A 15,222-nucleotide genomic window follows, 5' to 3' on the forward strand; every position below is an offset into this window, starting at 1 on the left:
AAGGGGGGAGGTAGGGAAAGAAATGGGGAGCCCAGGGGGGACGCGTCCCCAAAACCAGCCCCAGGCACCCCCAGCAGGGCTCGTTGCAGGGCTCGGGGGCAGGAGGATTGGCAGGGTGGGATGGGGATGGTGTGTGCCTGCACTCCGAGCACCAGCTGGGGCTTGGTGGGCTCCACGGGTGGCTGGTGGCCTCCTCGTGGCTTTTCGCCATCGCTTGGGACCACGCTGCAAACATATTGCTTTCGACCTACTGCAGGTGTAACGGGAACGGGGTGGGCAGAGCGCTGTGCCCCCAGTGCCAGGGAGCTCGGCAGCGTGGCCGTGGGTGCTGGGGGGTGTCTGGGGCAGCTGGTGGCTGTGGAAGGCAGGCCCACGGCGCTGCGGCCTCGCGTCAGCTTGGGTTGAGCCAGCCCTGCCGCGTCCACGCCCCTCCTCCAGCGTGGTTTGATCTTCCCCAATTACAGCTTCCCCGTGACCTTCCCTATTGCCTCACTCGGCTCTTCTCCGGGCCTGGCTTTGAAGGAAGCGGAGCGATTAGATCAAAACAGAAGTCTTGCCAAAGCCGGTATTTACAGGCTCCTCGCTGCTCCTGGAACAGCAAATGAGAGATGTTGCAAGGAGGCAGGGTGACATCGCGGTGACTCAGCTGGTGCTCAGGAGACGGGAGCAGGGCCAGGGCTGCCCTGCGGAGAGGGGCAGCAGCACGCCAAGGTGCGAGGACCGAGGCTGCAGTCGGGTGCAGGGCACGGAGGACTGGGTAATCCCATCCAGGACTGGGCACGGGCAGAAGATAAACCACAGTGACATCCTTCCCACCTCACTGTGTCGGAAAGCTGGAGAGGGCTTGGTTGTGGGTGTGTCCCCCCCATGGCTCCGTCACACTCATCAGCAACATCTGAAAGGATGAGAAGTCAGCCCCTGTGCTGGCACAGCTGCTGAAACCTGCTGGTCACCTCCTCCTTCCAGAAATTCCAGTTTGCAACCATCTTCCTGTGTCCAACATCAGCCCAGCTGTCCCCAGGGAGCCTCTCCACGCTGGCAGAGCGGGGTTGTGTGTCCCCGAGCCTGGGGACACCACCCTCAGGATGGCCCCTGGGCTGCATGGCCGGGGGCTGAGGTGCGTGCTGAGGATACCCACACTCGGCTACTGCTGGGGAGCACTGTTTGGTGACACTGGTGTCACTGTGCAGCACCCAGGGATGAACCTGGCCATGTCCTTGTGCTCCCCGCCACCTAAAGAGGAGGAGCTGCCAGCGACACTTCCCTGGACAGCCCCAAACCACGAACCAGGGTCAGAGACAGGCAAACAGAGCTGACTTCTGCTGAGTTCACTTCCCATTTTGTCCCAGTTTCTTCCCACTTGTTGGCTTAGCTGCAATGCTGGCTGTTGCAATACCGGGGACCGTGTTTGTTACCCCAGAGCACCACCTCCCAAGAGAAGATGCCAGGGATGTTCCTTGTGCAAGTGGGGAGCAGATCGGCACCTTGCTGCTTCAGAGCCTCAGGGTGAGCATCCACACATTACGTCTTGCAGAAACTGGGAGCACTGCAGGAAGAGTCAGAAGTTCACCTAAAACACAGCTTTAGAGGAAACCTCATACACTGCAGCCAGCGCGGCTCACGCAGCAGGGGTGGGCAGGCTGCTGGTTAGGCAGGTTGCCTTTAGTCTTAGGAAAAAAATAGAGACGTTTTCAGAATAGAAAAGCATTCCAAGGAATGATGAGCTCTAAATGAAAACCAAGTCAGCTCTTAAACTGAAAATGATCCCAGGAGGGCTTTTAGATCAAGGATGGTGTGGGGTCTGTGGGCAGTGGTGCAGGGAATCATCCAGAGGTAAATTCATATCTCTGCTCCTTCAGCAAGGGTCAGAGGAAAAGAGACATTGAAAACAGCCTCCAGGGCAAGAGGAGATGCAGGTGGTGCTCTGCTGTGCCTGCAGCCCTGCCAGGAGGAGCAGGCAGCCTGGTTTGGGTGAAGATAAGGCATCGGTGAAAGGGACAGCCCGGGGTGGGAGGCGAGGAGGAGCTGGTGGAGGACCGAGTGTGCAAAGGGCTGGGGGAGGCACGGGACCAAGCAAGTGAAGGTGTGGGGTGCAGTTAGGTGCTTTGGGAAGCAGTGAGGTGCATCGGGAACCTGCAGAAACCCCCGGGGAGTGGCCCAGGAGACACAGAGGATGAGGGAGGAGGGCACTCCACCCAGAGAAGTTGGGGACAATGTGCCCAAACTGTGGGCACTGTGTACAGGAGGAGAAATGAGAAATGTGACAGCAAAGACGGTTAGCTTAGGGATATGGTTTAGTGGGGACTGTTTGTGTTAGGTTAGAGGTTGGACTCAATGATCTTGAGGTCTCTTCCAACCTAGAAATTCTGTGATTCTGTGAAAGACATCCCAAATGACTGCATCTGGAGAAGCACAAGGAGGGGCATCCCCTGAGCCATAGACTGGGAAAATCCTCCGTGAATCCTCCACAAATACATGTACATGCGTCCCTGGTCTCTGCACACTTTCCCAGCCATCACCCACCGCTGATGGCACGATCTGGGCTTTAGTGTGACCTGATATGGCTGGGACTGTGCTTCATTAATGCTGGGCTCAGTTCTCAGCAGCAAGCCAGGCCGTGCTGGTGCTATCACGGGATGGCAACCGCTGCCTCGGCCAGGAGCTGCCAGGCTGCAAAATGGGCACAGGTAAGGGCAAAAACCCTTGGCACGCTTACATAACCTTGCCAGGAGGAACTACGTAAAACAGAGAAACTCATGAGGAGAAGTGAAAATGAAATACAGAGGAAAGTTCTTGTAAATGATGGGGAGATATCATCTAGCCAGTGTACCACCAAGACACAGAGGTTCTGCCACGGTGAACCTGCTGGGGGATGGCTTAACAGCAAGGCAAGCTAGCCAAAATGCAAACAAATAGTCAAAATACACCAAATAAAATTATTAGAAAACTGGCATTTTCTGTTTCAAACAAGGAAAACAGCAAGATGCAAAGCCCTCAGCAAGTTAAAAGCCACGTTCACATAGACAAAAAATATTTTGAGCGTAATTTGCTTACCACACAAAAATTATAGCCAGGGTTTGCAAACCCGTCAGAAAGAAGAAGTTTGCTGGGAGCCCGCTGTGGCTGGCAGGGATGGGGCAGGTGTGTGCTGGGGCCTCACTGCAGAAGCTCTGCACGACGTTAAGGATAGATTTACAGCGAGCTTTTGCTTGTAAAGTAACTGCTTAGGAGTTAGGAGATGGTGTGGGTATAAATGGGCATGATGTGTGCCAGACCTGTGCTGGTCAATACGTCCACGAGAGAGCAGCTCCTGCTGGCGATGCGCAGGGCCTCGGGGTGGTTAAGATGAAAGCAGGCTGTGAAAAGCTGGGGAGGGGTTGCGTGATGTCAAGTGGCTGAGCAGAAAGACTTAAAATGTGATTCAATAGAACTGAATTCAAGGCAACATAAAAAATAGTGCTATGTGTACGCACTGACAGGCTCTCTTTTTTTTTTTTTTTTCTTTGATACTAGCTTGGGGGCTCTTGGAAAGAAATCTTAAAGAATTCCCCTTTTTTCACACACATTTTCCCATCACTAATTTTTCTCACCGTTTTTTCTCGGCCTTCTGGGGTTTGACTTTTTAAAGCAATATGTATTTTGGTTTACTGAATGGATTATTCTCTGCCCAAATTGAATGTAATCAGGTCATGATCACCGTTCCCTAGGCAACCACCACCAGAATTATAGAGCTATGATCATGAATTAACACCGTTTAAAAAAGTCAAAAACAACAGCAACAGAAAAAATTGTAACTGCAGGGCTTAATAAGTTGTTGCTGAAACATGACATTCACGTCGGGGCCACCAGCTGGTGGCTTCGGTAGGGAAAAGCAACGATTATAGATCTTAATTCAGGAGCGAGGTGAAGACGCCAGCAGCCTGTAAAGGTGCGTTCAGCCAAATCTGATGAAGGAAATTCTGACGCATAGCTCTGATTAACAAAGGAATTGTTATCTGCACCCATACGAGGGGCAGGAATAGCTAGGACTGAGAAGAAGCTGGCGCACTGGGGGGTGGCTGCGGGGGCAGCCAGCTCTGCACACCCCTGCTGCACCCACAGAGCCAGGAAAAAATGACAAAGTGACCCAAGCGTGTGCTGTGTCCTGATGAACACCGCAGGTAGGGACGTGGGAGCCCGGCCAGCCTGCTCCACGGCTGCTGGCAGCGTCCACACGCTTCAAAGGCAGATGGAAAAGTGCCGGCAACAGACGGCAGCAAACAATCCGAGTACGTGCTGGGCCTCCTCCGTCGCTTGGCGCAGTTTGGGCTTTTCTGGGAACACTTCAAGTGCTTAGCGAGTGTTAGGAATGTTTTTGGTGTTTGGAGGGGCTGGGCTGGGCAGCCAGCCTGAGGTGGGACGAGGTCTGTGCAGCACTCCTTGGCTGGGGGAGTCTGTCCTGAGCCGGGCCCTGGCATGGGGCTGATGCCAGGTGCCATTTTATTCAGGCAGCTCCTTCCCAGCCCTGCCATTTTATTCAGCCAGCTCCTTCCTGGCCCTGCCATTAATCATCCAGCTCCCTCCTGGCCTCGCTGAGCTGCCATGAGGGCAGCTGCTGCCCCAGCCTGCTGCCAGCCCGCTCCCTGCACGCGAGGTGCTGCGGGCTGGCCAGGACGAGGTCTGGAGGGCGATGCCATCGTGACAGCACCCCCTGTGCCTGTCCCACCAGCACCTTCCTCACACGTGGCCCTGTTTGAGCCCACCCGGGGCAGAACGGCCGCAGCCCACCCGTATTTGTTGTGTTGGCCCCGTGGGGCCGGCCTGAGGTGCACGGCGTGCAGTACAGAGAGCAGCAGGCCTTGTTACTCCTCCCAATACTGTCTGATTAACCCCAGCACTCATGAATTTTGAAGAACCCGTTTTGTAGTCCTAAGTTCACTTTTATGTAGCTTTTTATTATAATTTCTTAAATAACAAACCAATAACCCAAAACCAAGAAGGAAGTAATGGAAATAGCCTCCTTCCTCCAGTGCCAGGACCTGGGAAGGCTGGTCGAGGCAGCAGGGGCAGCCCCTGGCAGCATTCCCCTTCCTTCTCTTTCTGTCCCTTCCCCTTCCTCATCCTCATCCCCTTCCACTTCTTCATCCCCATCCCCTTCCCCTTCTCCTTCCTCATCCCTTTCCCTTTCCCCTTCCTCATCCCCTTCCCCTTCCCATCCTCATCCCCTTTCTCTTCCTCATACTCACCCCTTTCCCCTCCTCATACTCATCCCTTTCCCCTTCTCCTTCCCCATCCTCATCCCATTCCGCTTCCTCATCCTCATCCCCTTCCCTTTCTCTTTCCCCATCCTCATCCCCTTCCGTTCCCCATCCTTATCCTTATCCTACCTCCTTCTCCTTCCCTTTCTCCTTCTCCATCCTCACCTCCTTCCTCTTCTCCATCCTTATCCTTATCTTAATCCTTATCCTTATTCCCTTCCTCACTTTCTCCTTCTCTTTCTCCTTCTCCTCCTTCTTCCCCTTCTCCTCCCCTTTCCCCTTCCCCTTCCTCATCCTCTTCTCCTCCTCCTTCACCCCATTCCTCTTCCCCTTCCTTATCCTCCCCTTTCCCCCTGCCCACCCCACCACACCCCGACCCCTCCGTGCCGAGGAGCCGCCCCCCTGCCCCGTCCCTCCCCGTCCCCCCCCCGCCCCGCGCATGCCCGTGCCGGGCAGCAGCGGCTCCTGGCGGGCCCTCAGCGGCGGGGCTGCGGCGATGCCGGGCCGCGGGCGGCGGGGCCGGGGCCGCGCTGCGGGGCCGCAGCAGAGCCCGGACCCGGCTCCGGCTCCGGCTCCCGGCTGTGCCCTCGGGCCCACCCGCTTCTGCCCGCAGTGCGGCCGCGGCGTGGAGGCCGCCTTCAGGTTCTGCCCGGCCTGCGGGGAGCGGCAGCCGCCGGCCCCGGGGGAAGCGGCGGCGGCGGCCCCGGCGCCGTGGCAGGCCCGGAGCCCCGCGGCCGGGCCCGGCTCCGGCTCCTCGTCCCCCTCGGGGGCCTCCCGGCCGCCCCCTTCCCGGTCCCCGTCCGTGTCCCCGGCGGCGAAGCGCGGCTCCTTCTCGCCCCGCAAGCCGCGGGCGGTGGCGGCGGTGCCGTTCCCGGAGGCCGAGGTGCTGGAGGATCACGGCAAGAGGCGCTGGAGGCTGGGCCGGCTGCTGGAGCACGGCGGGCCCGGGCTGATGTACGAAGGTGCTGTGGGGACGGGGAGCTGGGGGTGAGGGGGGCACGGCCCGGGTAGGGCTGGCAGGGGGTCCCCGGGGGCTGTGGGGCGGGGGCTGGCGGCCCCACACCGGGTTTTGGCCCCGTGGGGTCGGGGATTTGTGCTGGGACCAGAAGCCTTCCAGGCCGTGCTGCAGTTTCCTGTTTTTTTAGGTTCACAACCCACAGGCCGTGAGCCCCATGCATGAGTTCCTGTGCCGCAGGTGCTGTTGGGGCTGTGTAAATGTCAGGTGGGGATTTTCCCCATTTCAGGGCCAAAAGGAACCATCAGGGCATTGTCTCGGCTGCTCAGTGCGTGCCGAGCTTTTCTCACCACTCCAGTTGTGTATTTCCAAGGGAAAAGTTTTGATCCCATTCCCCACCGTCACCCTGAACACACTGCTCAGGAGGAATTGTCCACACCAGTAAGCTTTGCCCCATGTTTGGCTTTAGTTTCCTTCTACTTGCTTATGCCGCTTCGTAACAAAGGCAGGGCATCCACAGACGTGATGGTAGGAAAAGAGCAAATCAATGCTGTTACTGCAGTGGAAGGTGCTGTTACAGAGACACCTTTGGGATGATGAGCAGCTGATAACCTGTGTGTAGCATCCAGGCTGCGAGCAGCAGAAAGGAACCTGCCCCAAGGCAAAGTAATGGGTGCACATTTTGGAGGAGGAAGGTCACGTGCATAATAACATTACGCAGAGGAGGAGGGACTGCGATCTCTTACAGACTGGAAAAACTACATAGTGAGCCAGAGGGAACTCTCATCAAATTAATTTGGGGATGCCTTTGAGATTCTACTAATGACTTGTTCTTTGCGTGCCGTCTTCAAAGCACCCCCCTACTGTAGCCATGCGTAGATGCTGCTGTGACTTAAGCAGATCTGCACCTGAAGCATGTCAGGGGTGCTGTGACTTCTGGAGCAAGGTAAGAATTATTTTGTGGCAGTATGGGAAGGCGCTGTCACGGAGGAAGCTTTTGCAAAGTCCAAGCGAAAGAAGCAGAGGATAAGTAAGAGTCGGGCTGTGCAGGCTGTGTTTAATGGCATAGCTGACACTGCGCGTAGCTCTTTTCTGTGCTTCTGTAACCACATCTGTTCCATCCTTCCACAGCACAGTCAGCATCTGGAGCCTGTCCTCAAAAGCAAAGATTCTCCCTCAAACTTGTGAGTTTTGATCTGTTTGGGTAAGAAGTAGTGTGTAGTGCTGTGTCCAGGGCCTGACCCACCCGCCTGCAGGGCTAGAGGTGGCATTCGGGGCAGGTGGGCAGAGAGGCCCCCTCTAGCCTGAAGCTGTGCTGCCTCGTGGCTTCACTGTCCTCATCTCTGTAGGTAAAATCCCTCAGAGGGAGGAAAATAACACCATTGCTTAGGAGATGGATAAAACTTCCCAGGAATCTCGTGCTTGGTTTTCAGTAGACGTTGGCTGTTCTGCTAGAGGTGTGAAGAAAAACAGCTACAAGGAATTCATTTAAAAGCAAACAGACAAAAACCCCTTCATCCCAGAAGACTGCCCCTTCAATCCACAAGGCTCAGTAATCTCTAAACCTGAATTTAGTGCAGTAGGATAGAGTTCTTGTTCCATTAATGTCAGGCCTGCTTTCTTCCTGTATGGCAAGGGCATAAATCCTGCTGAAATCAGGGGGGAACTGGAGATGACAGCATTTGGTGGTTACGCTGAGGTTATACTGAGAGACTCTTAACACCAGAGCACATCTTTAAATTAAACAGTAATTAAAGTTATAATTCTAAGCCAGCTTCCTAGGCGCTTCCAAAGATTTGTGTTCTCCGGAAACGTGTTATTTTCAGTAATAGCTGTTCTGCAGCTGAAATTGAGTTGGTGACTGATGGCTCTGTGGGGGACGTGGTGGTGCCCACTCACATGTGCTAGTAAAATTATTCACTCTTCTGTCAGAGGAGAGCTACATAGGAGGGTGGAGAAAGAATAGAGCGTTAACGAGAACAGACAGCTAGCTGCCACAAAACTAGAACCAGTAGGTGGGGATCTTTGTTCAGTTCTGTACATAACGCTCCCAGCTCCTGTATTTTGCACCTTCTGGTGTTTTGATCAGCAGTCTTCTGACTGCAGCCCAGCCCTGGTGGCTGTAGCGGTCTGTAGCATAGCACACGAGAGCATTTGGGTTCAGGTTGGCTTTCCAGGCAAGATGCACAATGAAATATCTGGAACGTGGTCGTTGGTGTTGTCTGGAGACTGCTGATCCTGCAGAAAGCGGGGCCACTTGTGGGTGGGGTCTTTGGTATCAAACCAGCCAGGATGTGAAACGGCTGCCTCCTCCCATGCGGAGCATCTGCCCTAAGTTAGCGTGCAGTGTCCTGAGCATATTTCTGTGTATGTCTGTGTAAACGTGTGTGGGCACACAGACGTGGATACGTTGGTTGTAAACCATCAGGTCACTTGATAACAGCAGTAGTAAATGAGCGGTAGTGCTGACTGATGTAAAAAGGATGGATTTTAAGAATCCAACACATTACCCAGACACTTAGGAAATGTTGCGAATCCTTGTCTCGTTTTCTGACAGCCAGCATAAAATGGAATAGCTTTGACTTGCCTCTTCGCAGAAAGAACCTCATCTGTGCTGTGGCTGTGAAGGTTGCCTCTGTCTCCTAACATAACAGCTTCAGGACTAGAGCTCGTTCTGGGCTGCCAGATGGTTCACGTTGTCTAGGTGCTCTTAACCGATGGATGCTTCTTAGTGGTAGTGCTTGAAACGTGCGGTGTGAGAGCTGCTCCCTCCTTCCATGCTGACGCTTGGAGTCGGTGTGGCTGTCAGGTGCAGCATTAAATAGCGAGCCAAAAGACCTGAACTCTCTTCTCAGCTCTTCTGCTGTCTGTTCTTTTGTTTTTTGGGGATAGGAAGGGGGAGGTTTTAAAATATTTAGTGAAGATTTTATAGCAGTCTTGCCCAAATTTGCCATTCCAGCAGGGGGTGTGTTGCTGAATTAACGCATTTTCTTTCTGTTTCCTTTAGGATGCCAAAGATGGCAAGATCTACAACGAACAGAACTTTTTCCAGCGAGCTGCAAAGAAAGACACAGGTTGGTGCTTCTTGGAACGGTGGGGACGAGGCTGCTTGTTAGGAAAACTGGCATCACTCTCGCGTTGGTTCTGTCAGTTTCTCAGAAGGCAAGGCTAGAATAAACTGATTTGTTGCTTCATCTGTGCCAGAGTGCTGAGCAGTTCAGCCAAGAGCCTGCTCTCCCAGGCTGTCCCTGCCTTCAGGACACTGTAATATTGGCATTTTGAAGCTCTCTTGCTCTACCCAGGCTTCGTCTTCATCTCGGTGGTAGCTGTTGAATCCTGCAGCCTGGCTGGCCGTTGCTCGCTCTCTCTTCTATGCTGCTTCCTCATTTCTGTCAGCTGCTGTCAAGTATTTACTCAGTTGACTCAAAAACCTCAGCGTGGGCAAATATGACCAGGGAACATGGACAGGTGTTTGAGCAGGGGTTTTGGGGGAATTCCTGACAAACCTACATTTCTGGGAAGACTGCAATCAAATCCTTCCCAAGCCTATGTGTAGAATTTGCTTGTCCATCGCTGCTCCTGACTCTCTCTTATTCCCTTCTTGTTTTACATAGCCCCATAGCAAGCACATGCTTTAGCCTGCTCTGGTATTTCCAGCATCCCTGCTGTCGTATTCTTGCTCTGCAGTGCTGTGTTCATTGACATGCTAACACCCCAGCATATTAGGCTGGCATTTCTGGGACAGAATCAGTAGGAGAATGACTTTTAACTGAGCTGCCCAGGGCAGATCAGGCCTTTGGAGAAAGGCCATCCCTGACTGAGCTCCTTTGTTTTGGAGCTCCTTAGCAGCATCTGCTGCATTTTGTCCTCTTCTCTTGCCTTCTAGTGGATAAGTGGAAGAAGCTACACTCTTTGCCCCTGCTGGGAATCCCCAATTGTGTTGGCTTTGGACTGCATGCAGATAAATACAGGTGAGGTGACTGTGAAGGACGCAGCTGAGCGCTTTTGTCCACAATTGCCATCCTCTTGGGCTTTTTCTTTCTTTCCCTCTTGCTCTCTGCTGTTTCATTTCTTGCTGTCCACAGGCTCCTAAGTATGTATTGCTCCTATTTCATTTATTACCAAAATTATTTATTACCAAAAATTATTGCCTCTCCCAATATTCCTTCAGTCTTTGTGTTGCTGGTGAAGTCATTGCTTTTGCTGCTTCTGCTCCTCAGGCCCAGGGACATCTTATTGCTGCCTTTTAAACTTAACTCAGAAGGGGAGACGAGACTTTGTAATATGTGGTCAGCGTGTCTCTCCTTTTCATAGAGCTTTTTGTTATATATAAGAAATGAGAAAAGCTTTGCCCACGTCAACATGAAGTGGGAGACAGGTCTAATCCAGGTAGAATGCTTGATGAGTGTCTGTTGTAGGGTTTCTGAACCAGGTAGGTACTGCCAAGTCCTTGTCTCTTGTAGGTTTTTGGTGTTCTCAGACTTAGGGCGAACTCTTCACTCCATCCTGAATGATGGCGTACGCCTGAATGAGAAGGCAGCTTTTCAGATCGTAGTCCGGCTGGTACGTAGAGAACCAATACTTCCCAAGGGACTTGTTCAGAAAAGGCATACAACTTTTCCCCTAATCTTATAAAGATGTTTTAAAGCTAACACAGGGGCTTGGCTGGGGTCTTAAAGCAGCGTCACTTGAGCCTGTTGTTGAACTTGAGTAGCATCTCTTGAGCAGTATGTAAATTTGAAGGAATTTGAGATAAGGAGAATGAAAGAAACCTGGCACTTGAAAATCAGAATCTGTGAGACGTGATGCTAATGTGTACCTGCACACAGCTTCAAGGAACTGTGTTAGAAAGTCCAGTTTAGGGAAAGCCCGTGTGCAGAAGGAATGCATGGGTCTAATACGTTGACGTTTTCTGTTTACTTGTAGCTAGACTGCCTGGAGTACCTTCATGAAAATGAATATGTGCATGGGGACATCACGGCTGAGAACATCTACGTGAACCCGGAAGACCTCACGCAGGTATGGAGCTGGAGCCGTGCTGCAAGGAAATGGCAGTGAAGGAGGGCTGATGAAGCAGGACAGAACACCCAGGATCCTGCTCTTGAGCAGGGGAATGATGCATTCTGTGCAGTGCTCAAGCAGGTTTTGTAGTGCAGGATTGGGGAATTCACAGGTTTAACACCTGAAGGAGTGGACGTGGTACCTGCCATGTCACCTGGAGTCTGCAATAAGGAGATTCCTTGGAGGGAAGTTTCAGGCTCTGTCCTGGAGACCTATGGAGGAAGAGGAGCAGATACACAGCTCGGGGTCCTGGCCCCAAGCAGTAATGCTCAGACGCGTGTTTCTTGGTGTCTTGTAGGTGACCCTAGCGGGCTACTGCTTTGCGTTCCGTTACTGCCCAGGAGGGAAGCACGTGGCTCAGCGCGAAGGCAGCAGGACCCCTCATGAAGGCACGATAGAGTTTATCAGTCTGGACAGCCACAGAGGAGCAGGTCAGTCTCTTTCTGACACAAGCCAGTCAAGCTTGCCACAGAGCTGTTTCTGTGGCATTGCTCTCTGGAGCTGGCATTTGTTAGTAAAAATGCCTGGAAATCATCACCTGCAACTCAGCTTCTGGTCGGGCTGTTCCCTCTAACCTCTCTCTAGGCTGCTGTGCTGGGACTTGCCAGGTTACTCAGCAACAGCAGCAAGAGGTGCAGGGATGTTCCTGCTCCATCTGGAGCCTTGGCTTTACTGCAGGCATGCAAGGAATAGAAAACTGGGCTGCTTCCTGCTGGCTTAGCAGGGATATGTTTCAAACCAGACTGGATCCCTGCCCAAAACAGAGTTGAAGCAAGCCGGCTTTGCTCTGACCTTGAAGCAGTGAGAGCTGGAAGGGTATTTAAATTAGCCAGTACCTCTCTTGGTTGCAGTGTTCACACTGTTCACAAATGTTCGTCCAGGGTCTGGGATGTGCTCGTTCAGCTGTGGGCAGCAGGCTCTCAGAACTGTCGATATCCTCTAGCAGTGAAACTCTTGCATTTCTGTACTTCAGCTCCTTAGGCTTGTGCCCCATCACAAGGCTGCCTGTTTTACATAAAGAACACTTGAAATAGAGACTTCTGAGGTTGTGCAATGAGTGCTAGTCCCTACTTTCGTTTGAAGAAAAGGTGCTAGCCTCCCAAACATTTTTTCATGTGTCAATCTCCCTTCTTTCCCGTCAGGACCATCTCGACGGAGTGACTTGGAATCTCTGGGCTACTGTCTCCTGAAATGGCTCTGTGGCTTCTTGCCTTGGTCTCATGATCTGAAGAACGTGGAAGCTGTGGTGGAGAAGAAAGAAAAGTAGGAGAAATCTTCTGCTCTTTTGGGAAATGCTCAGCAGAAAGTGCTGAGGAATGTTCTGTGACTTAAAGAGAAATCACATGGTCACAGTACGCTATTGGGATGTGGGTTAATCTACTGTAAAGGCTGAGACTGGAAATAGGTGGCCAAACAAAAGGGTTATTGCTGAAGCCAGAGTTCGGCACTGTTTAGAACTTGGCCACCTGAATTCAGACTTTTTATGTCCCTGTTGTTAAAGGTGGGCTGCTTGAGGGCCTGCTCCTTTGCTTCTCATCTGACAGCACTCTGCATTGATTATTCCAGGTACAAAGCAGATGTGATGTGCCTTCTCCGACAGTGCTTCAGCGGGCAGAGAGCGATTCCAGGTGTGGGCTTGCTTTCCTGGGGGCTTCTTGTGGAGGGAGGATTGACTGTACTTGAGGTCAGAGCCTTCCCTGTGCTGGCGTGCTAGCTGGGATGGCTTCCAGTGGTGATGGTGGCAAAGCATTGCATGCAGCAGCTGACAGGCTCCTCCTGTGAATGAATCCCTTGTTTTCTTTGCAGCAAAACAAGGAGGGTTGCTGCCCATTATCTGTATTCATGAGCCTTGCTGAAGAGGCAAGTGTTCTGGGGGCTTTAAAAATGCAGGATTTGGGTCACTTCCCCACCCTATCTTTGAGTTTCATATTAGCCTTTTGTTTTCATAGACCCACAAAACAGTTTGGGTGAGTAGGGACCTTAAAAATCATCTGGTTTCACCGCCCACATAGTGAAGAATTTCTTATATCTGATCCAAGTCTTTTACTCTCTTTTAAAGACTCCTTGTCCTATCACTATGCTCCTGGCGGAGTCCCTCTCCAGCTTTCCTGTAGCCCCCCTTTAGGTACTAGAAGGCCGCTGTAAGATCCCCCCAGAGCCTTCTCTCCTCTGAGCTGAAGGAGGCAGCTCTCTCAGCCATAATGGAAGTGCTCTGTCCCTCGTGGCCCTCCTCTGGACTCACTCCAGCAGCTCCCTGTCCTTCCCCTGTGCGGGGGGCCCAAGCTGAACACAGGGCACTGCGGGTGGTGCCTCCCAAGAGCAGAGGGGGCGAATCACCTCCCTTGTACCTGCTGCTCCCACTGCTCCTGAGGCAGTCCAGGTTTTGTTTTCCTTTCTCTGCAGCTGGCCAAGGCAGGTGAGTGAGCTGGCTACGGGGAATGCAGTCTGGAACGGCTATTTGGCAGCTTTGTAAAGATGATGGGTGGCCGTGCAGCTCCGGGCAGTGACATTCCTCATTTTGCAGATGCCCTTCAGCGCTACCTGCAGCAAGTAATGGCACTGGAGTATGAGGAGAAGCCCAACTATGAGTTCCTGCGGCAGCTCTTCAAAAAGCCACTGGAGAAGATGAAAGCATCAGCTTATGACTCCGTGGCTATCACGATAGTGTCCTAAGTAAGTGTCTGTAGTTCAGACTGCCACAGTGCAAAGCACTTGTGCCCCTGTGCTGCTTTGAGTAGCACAGTGCCGTACACCCTGGGGTGCTGCAGGCAGCAGCAAGTGGAGGTGAGAAGAGAGTAGGGTGGTCTGTGAACTCACCCAAGACCACGGGGCTCCTCCTGACTGTGAAAGCAGCACTGTTATTTCACTGTTCCCTCTTAAGAGGCCAGTCCAGTGCTATGCAAGGCCAAGCTTAGCGGTTGTCACGTCTGTTTCTTTGAGGTTTTGTAGAAAGGCATAATACTTGCCACCTTCTTCCAGGTGCAATAAAGGCTGAAGTTTGCAGGGCCCTGAAGGTGCTAACAAAGTACAGATTGATGTGGTCCTTTTTAAAAAAAAATAAATAAAATCCAGAATCTGGGCTGTACCTTTTGTAGTTCTTTTTCATAAAGCCAGCTTCTAGTGCAGCTATGTAGGCACAAGTGCTCTATTTTGTCCATGAAACACTTCATGCCAAGGTAAAGGTTTGATAAGAGATACAATACAAATAAATACGAAGACAAATCTACGTCTAGTCTGAGCCTGCCTCACTTAAGGCCTCTGTATTAAGCAGGAGGCCCAGGAACAGATTTCTGGGAATGAATTGTACAAATGCTGGTTAATATTCCTGTTTGTGCCTTTTCTTTTAGATCAAGGAAACTTGGACTGGAGAACAGAGTTCAAAGCTTTCTGCAGTGTGAGCCCCTTTTCAGAAGACATTTAACTTTTACCTACCTGGTTTAGAGAGAGACTTTTTAAAGGCATTTTCCTCTAATTTTAATGTAACGTGCTACTGAATGCTGAGCCACTGCTGTAAGAAGCTACTGTGAAGATGCTCCTGCGTGGCAAGTTAGTGTAAACAGCTGGAGAAGTGCACTCTAGCCACCAGGAGAAGGGCACAAAGAAACTAAATCAGGGACTTTTTTAAGTGACAACAGTGGCAGTATGTTGTTTTATAATAAACTTTAGACAAGCACCTAAGGCCCCCTGTCATGCAGTTATTTGTCATGTTCAAGGCATTTCTGGAGGCTTTCTTTCTGGGGATGCTATAGAGTTGTGATGGTGAGTTGAGCCCCATCTAATTTTTTTTTTTTTTGCCGTGTAATGGCAGTTTGCAGGATGCTCTCCCAACTGCTCATGCTGTTCATGTAAATAGCCTACAGGCTGTCCCTCTTGGAACTCAATCCTAACAACTTGGCTCAGAGCTAAACCCTGACTTCATCCCTAAAAGCAGTACCTTAACTCGCCAAGCCCCAGCTCAGTGCAGTAGGC

General features: G+C 52.0%; 1 protein-coding gene across 2 annotated transcripts; it reads left to right on the forward strand.

Moving 5' to 3' along the window:
* Positions 1-5,669: 5,669 nt before the first annotated feature.
* Positions 5,670-14,931, forward strand: VRK3 (VRK serine/threonine kinase 3). Of its 2 annotated transcripts, none has more exons than XR_011101555.1 (11): positions 5,670-6,199; positions 7,324-7,376; positions 9,200-9,266; positions 10,079-10,163; positions 10,656-10,755; positions 11,119-11,211; positions 11,552-11,684; positions 12,396-12,516; positions 12,820-12,937; positions 13,778-13,926; positions 14,601-14,931. XR_011101555.1 is itself a non-coding variant. In XM_068698795.1 (11 exons), exons 1-10 carry the CDS (start codon positions 5,677-5,679, stop codon positions 13,924-13,926), a joined length of 1,386 nt encoding a protein of 461 aa, XP_068554896.1. In that variant the 5' UTR covers positions 5,673-5,676; the 3' UTR covers positions 14,601-14,931. The 2 variants fall into 2 exon arrangements, 1 of the variants encoding a protein (XP_068554896.1); XM_068698795.1 differs by having other exon boundaries at positions 5,673-6,199; positions 12,820-12,881.
* The last annotated feature ends 291 nt before the right edge of the window (positions 14,932-15,222 follow it).

The sequence above is a fragment of the Anas acuta genome, chromosome 15 (assembly GCF_963932015.1).
Source record: "Anas acuta chromosome 15, bAnaAcu1.1, whole genome shotgun sequence".
Taxonomy (NCBI): domain Eukaryota; kingdom Metazoa; phylum Chordata; class Aves; order Anseriformes; family Anatidae; genus Anas; species Anas acuta.

Coding starts and splice junctions, on each gene's coding strand:
- VRK3 (XM_068698795.1), top strand. CDS start 5,677: ATGCCCGTGCCGGGCAGCAGCGGCTCCTGGCGGGCCCTCAGCGGCGGG. Junction 11,685..12,395: donor GGACAGCCACAGAGGAGCAG/GTCAGTCTCTTT, acceptor CTTTCCCGTCAG/GACCATCTCGACGGAGTGAC. Junction 12,517..12,819: donor GTGGTGGAGAAGAAAGAAAA/GTAGGAGAAATC, acceptor TGATTATTCCAG/GTACAAAGCAGATGTGATGT.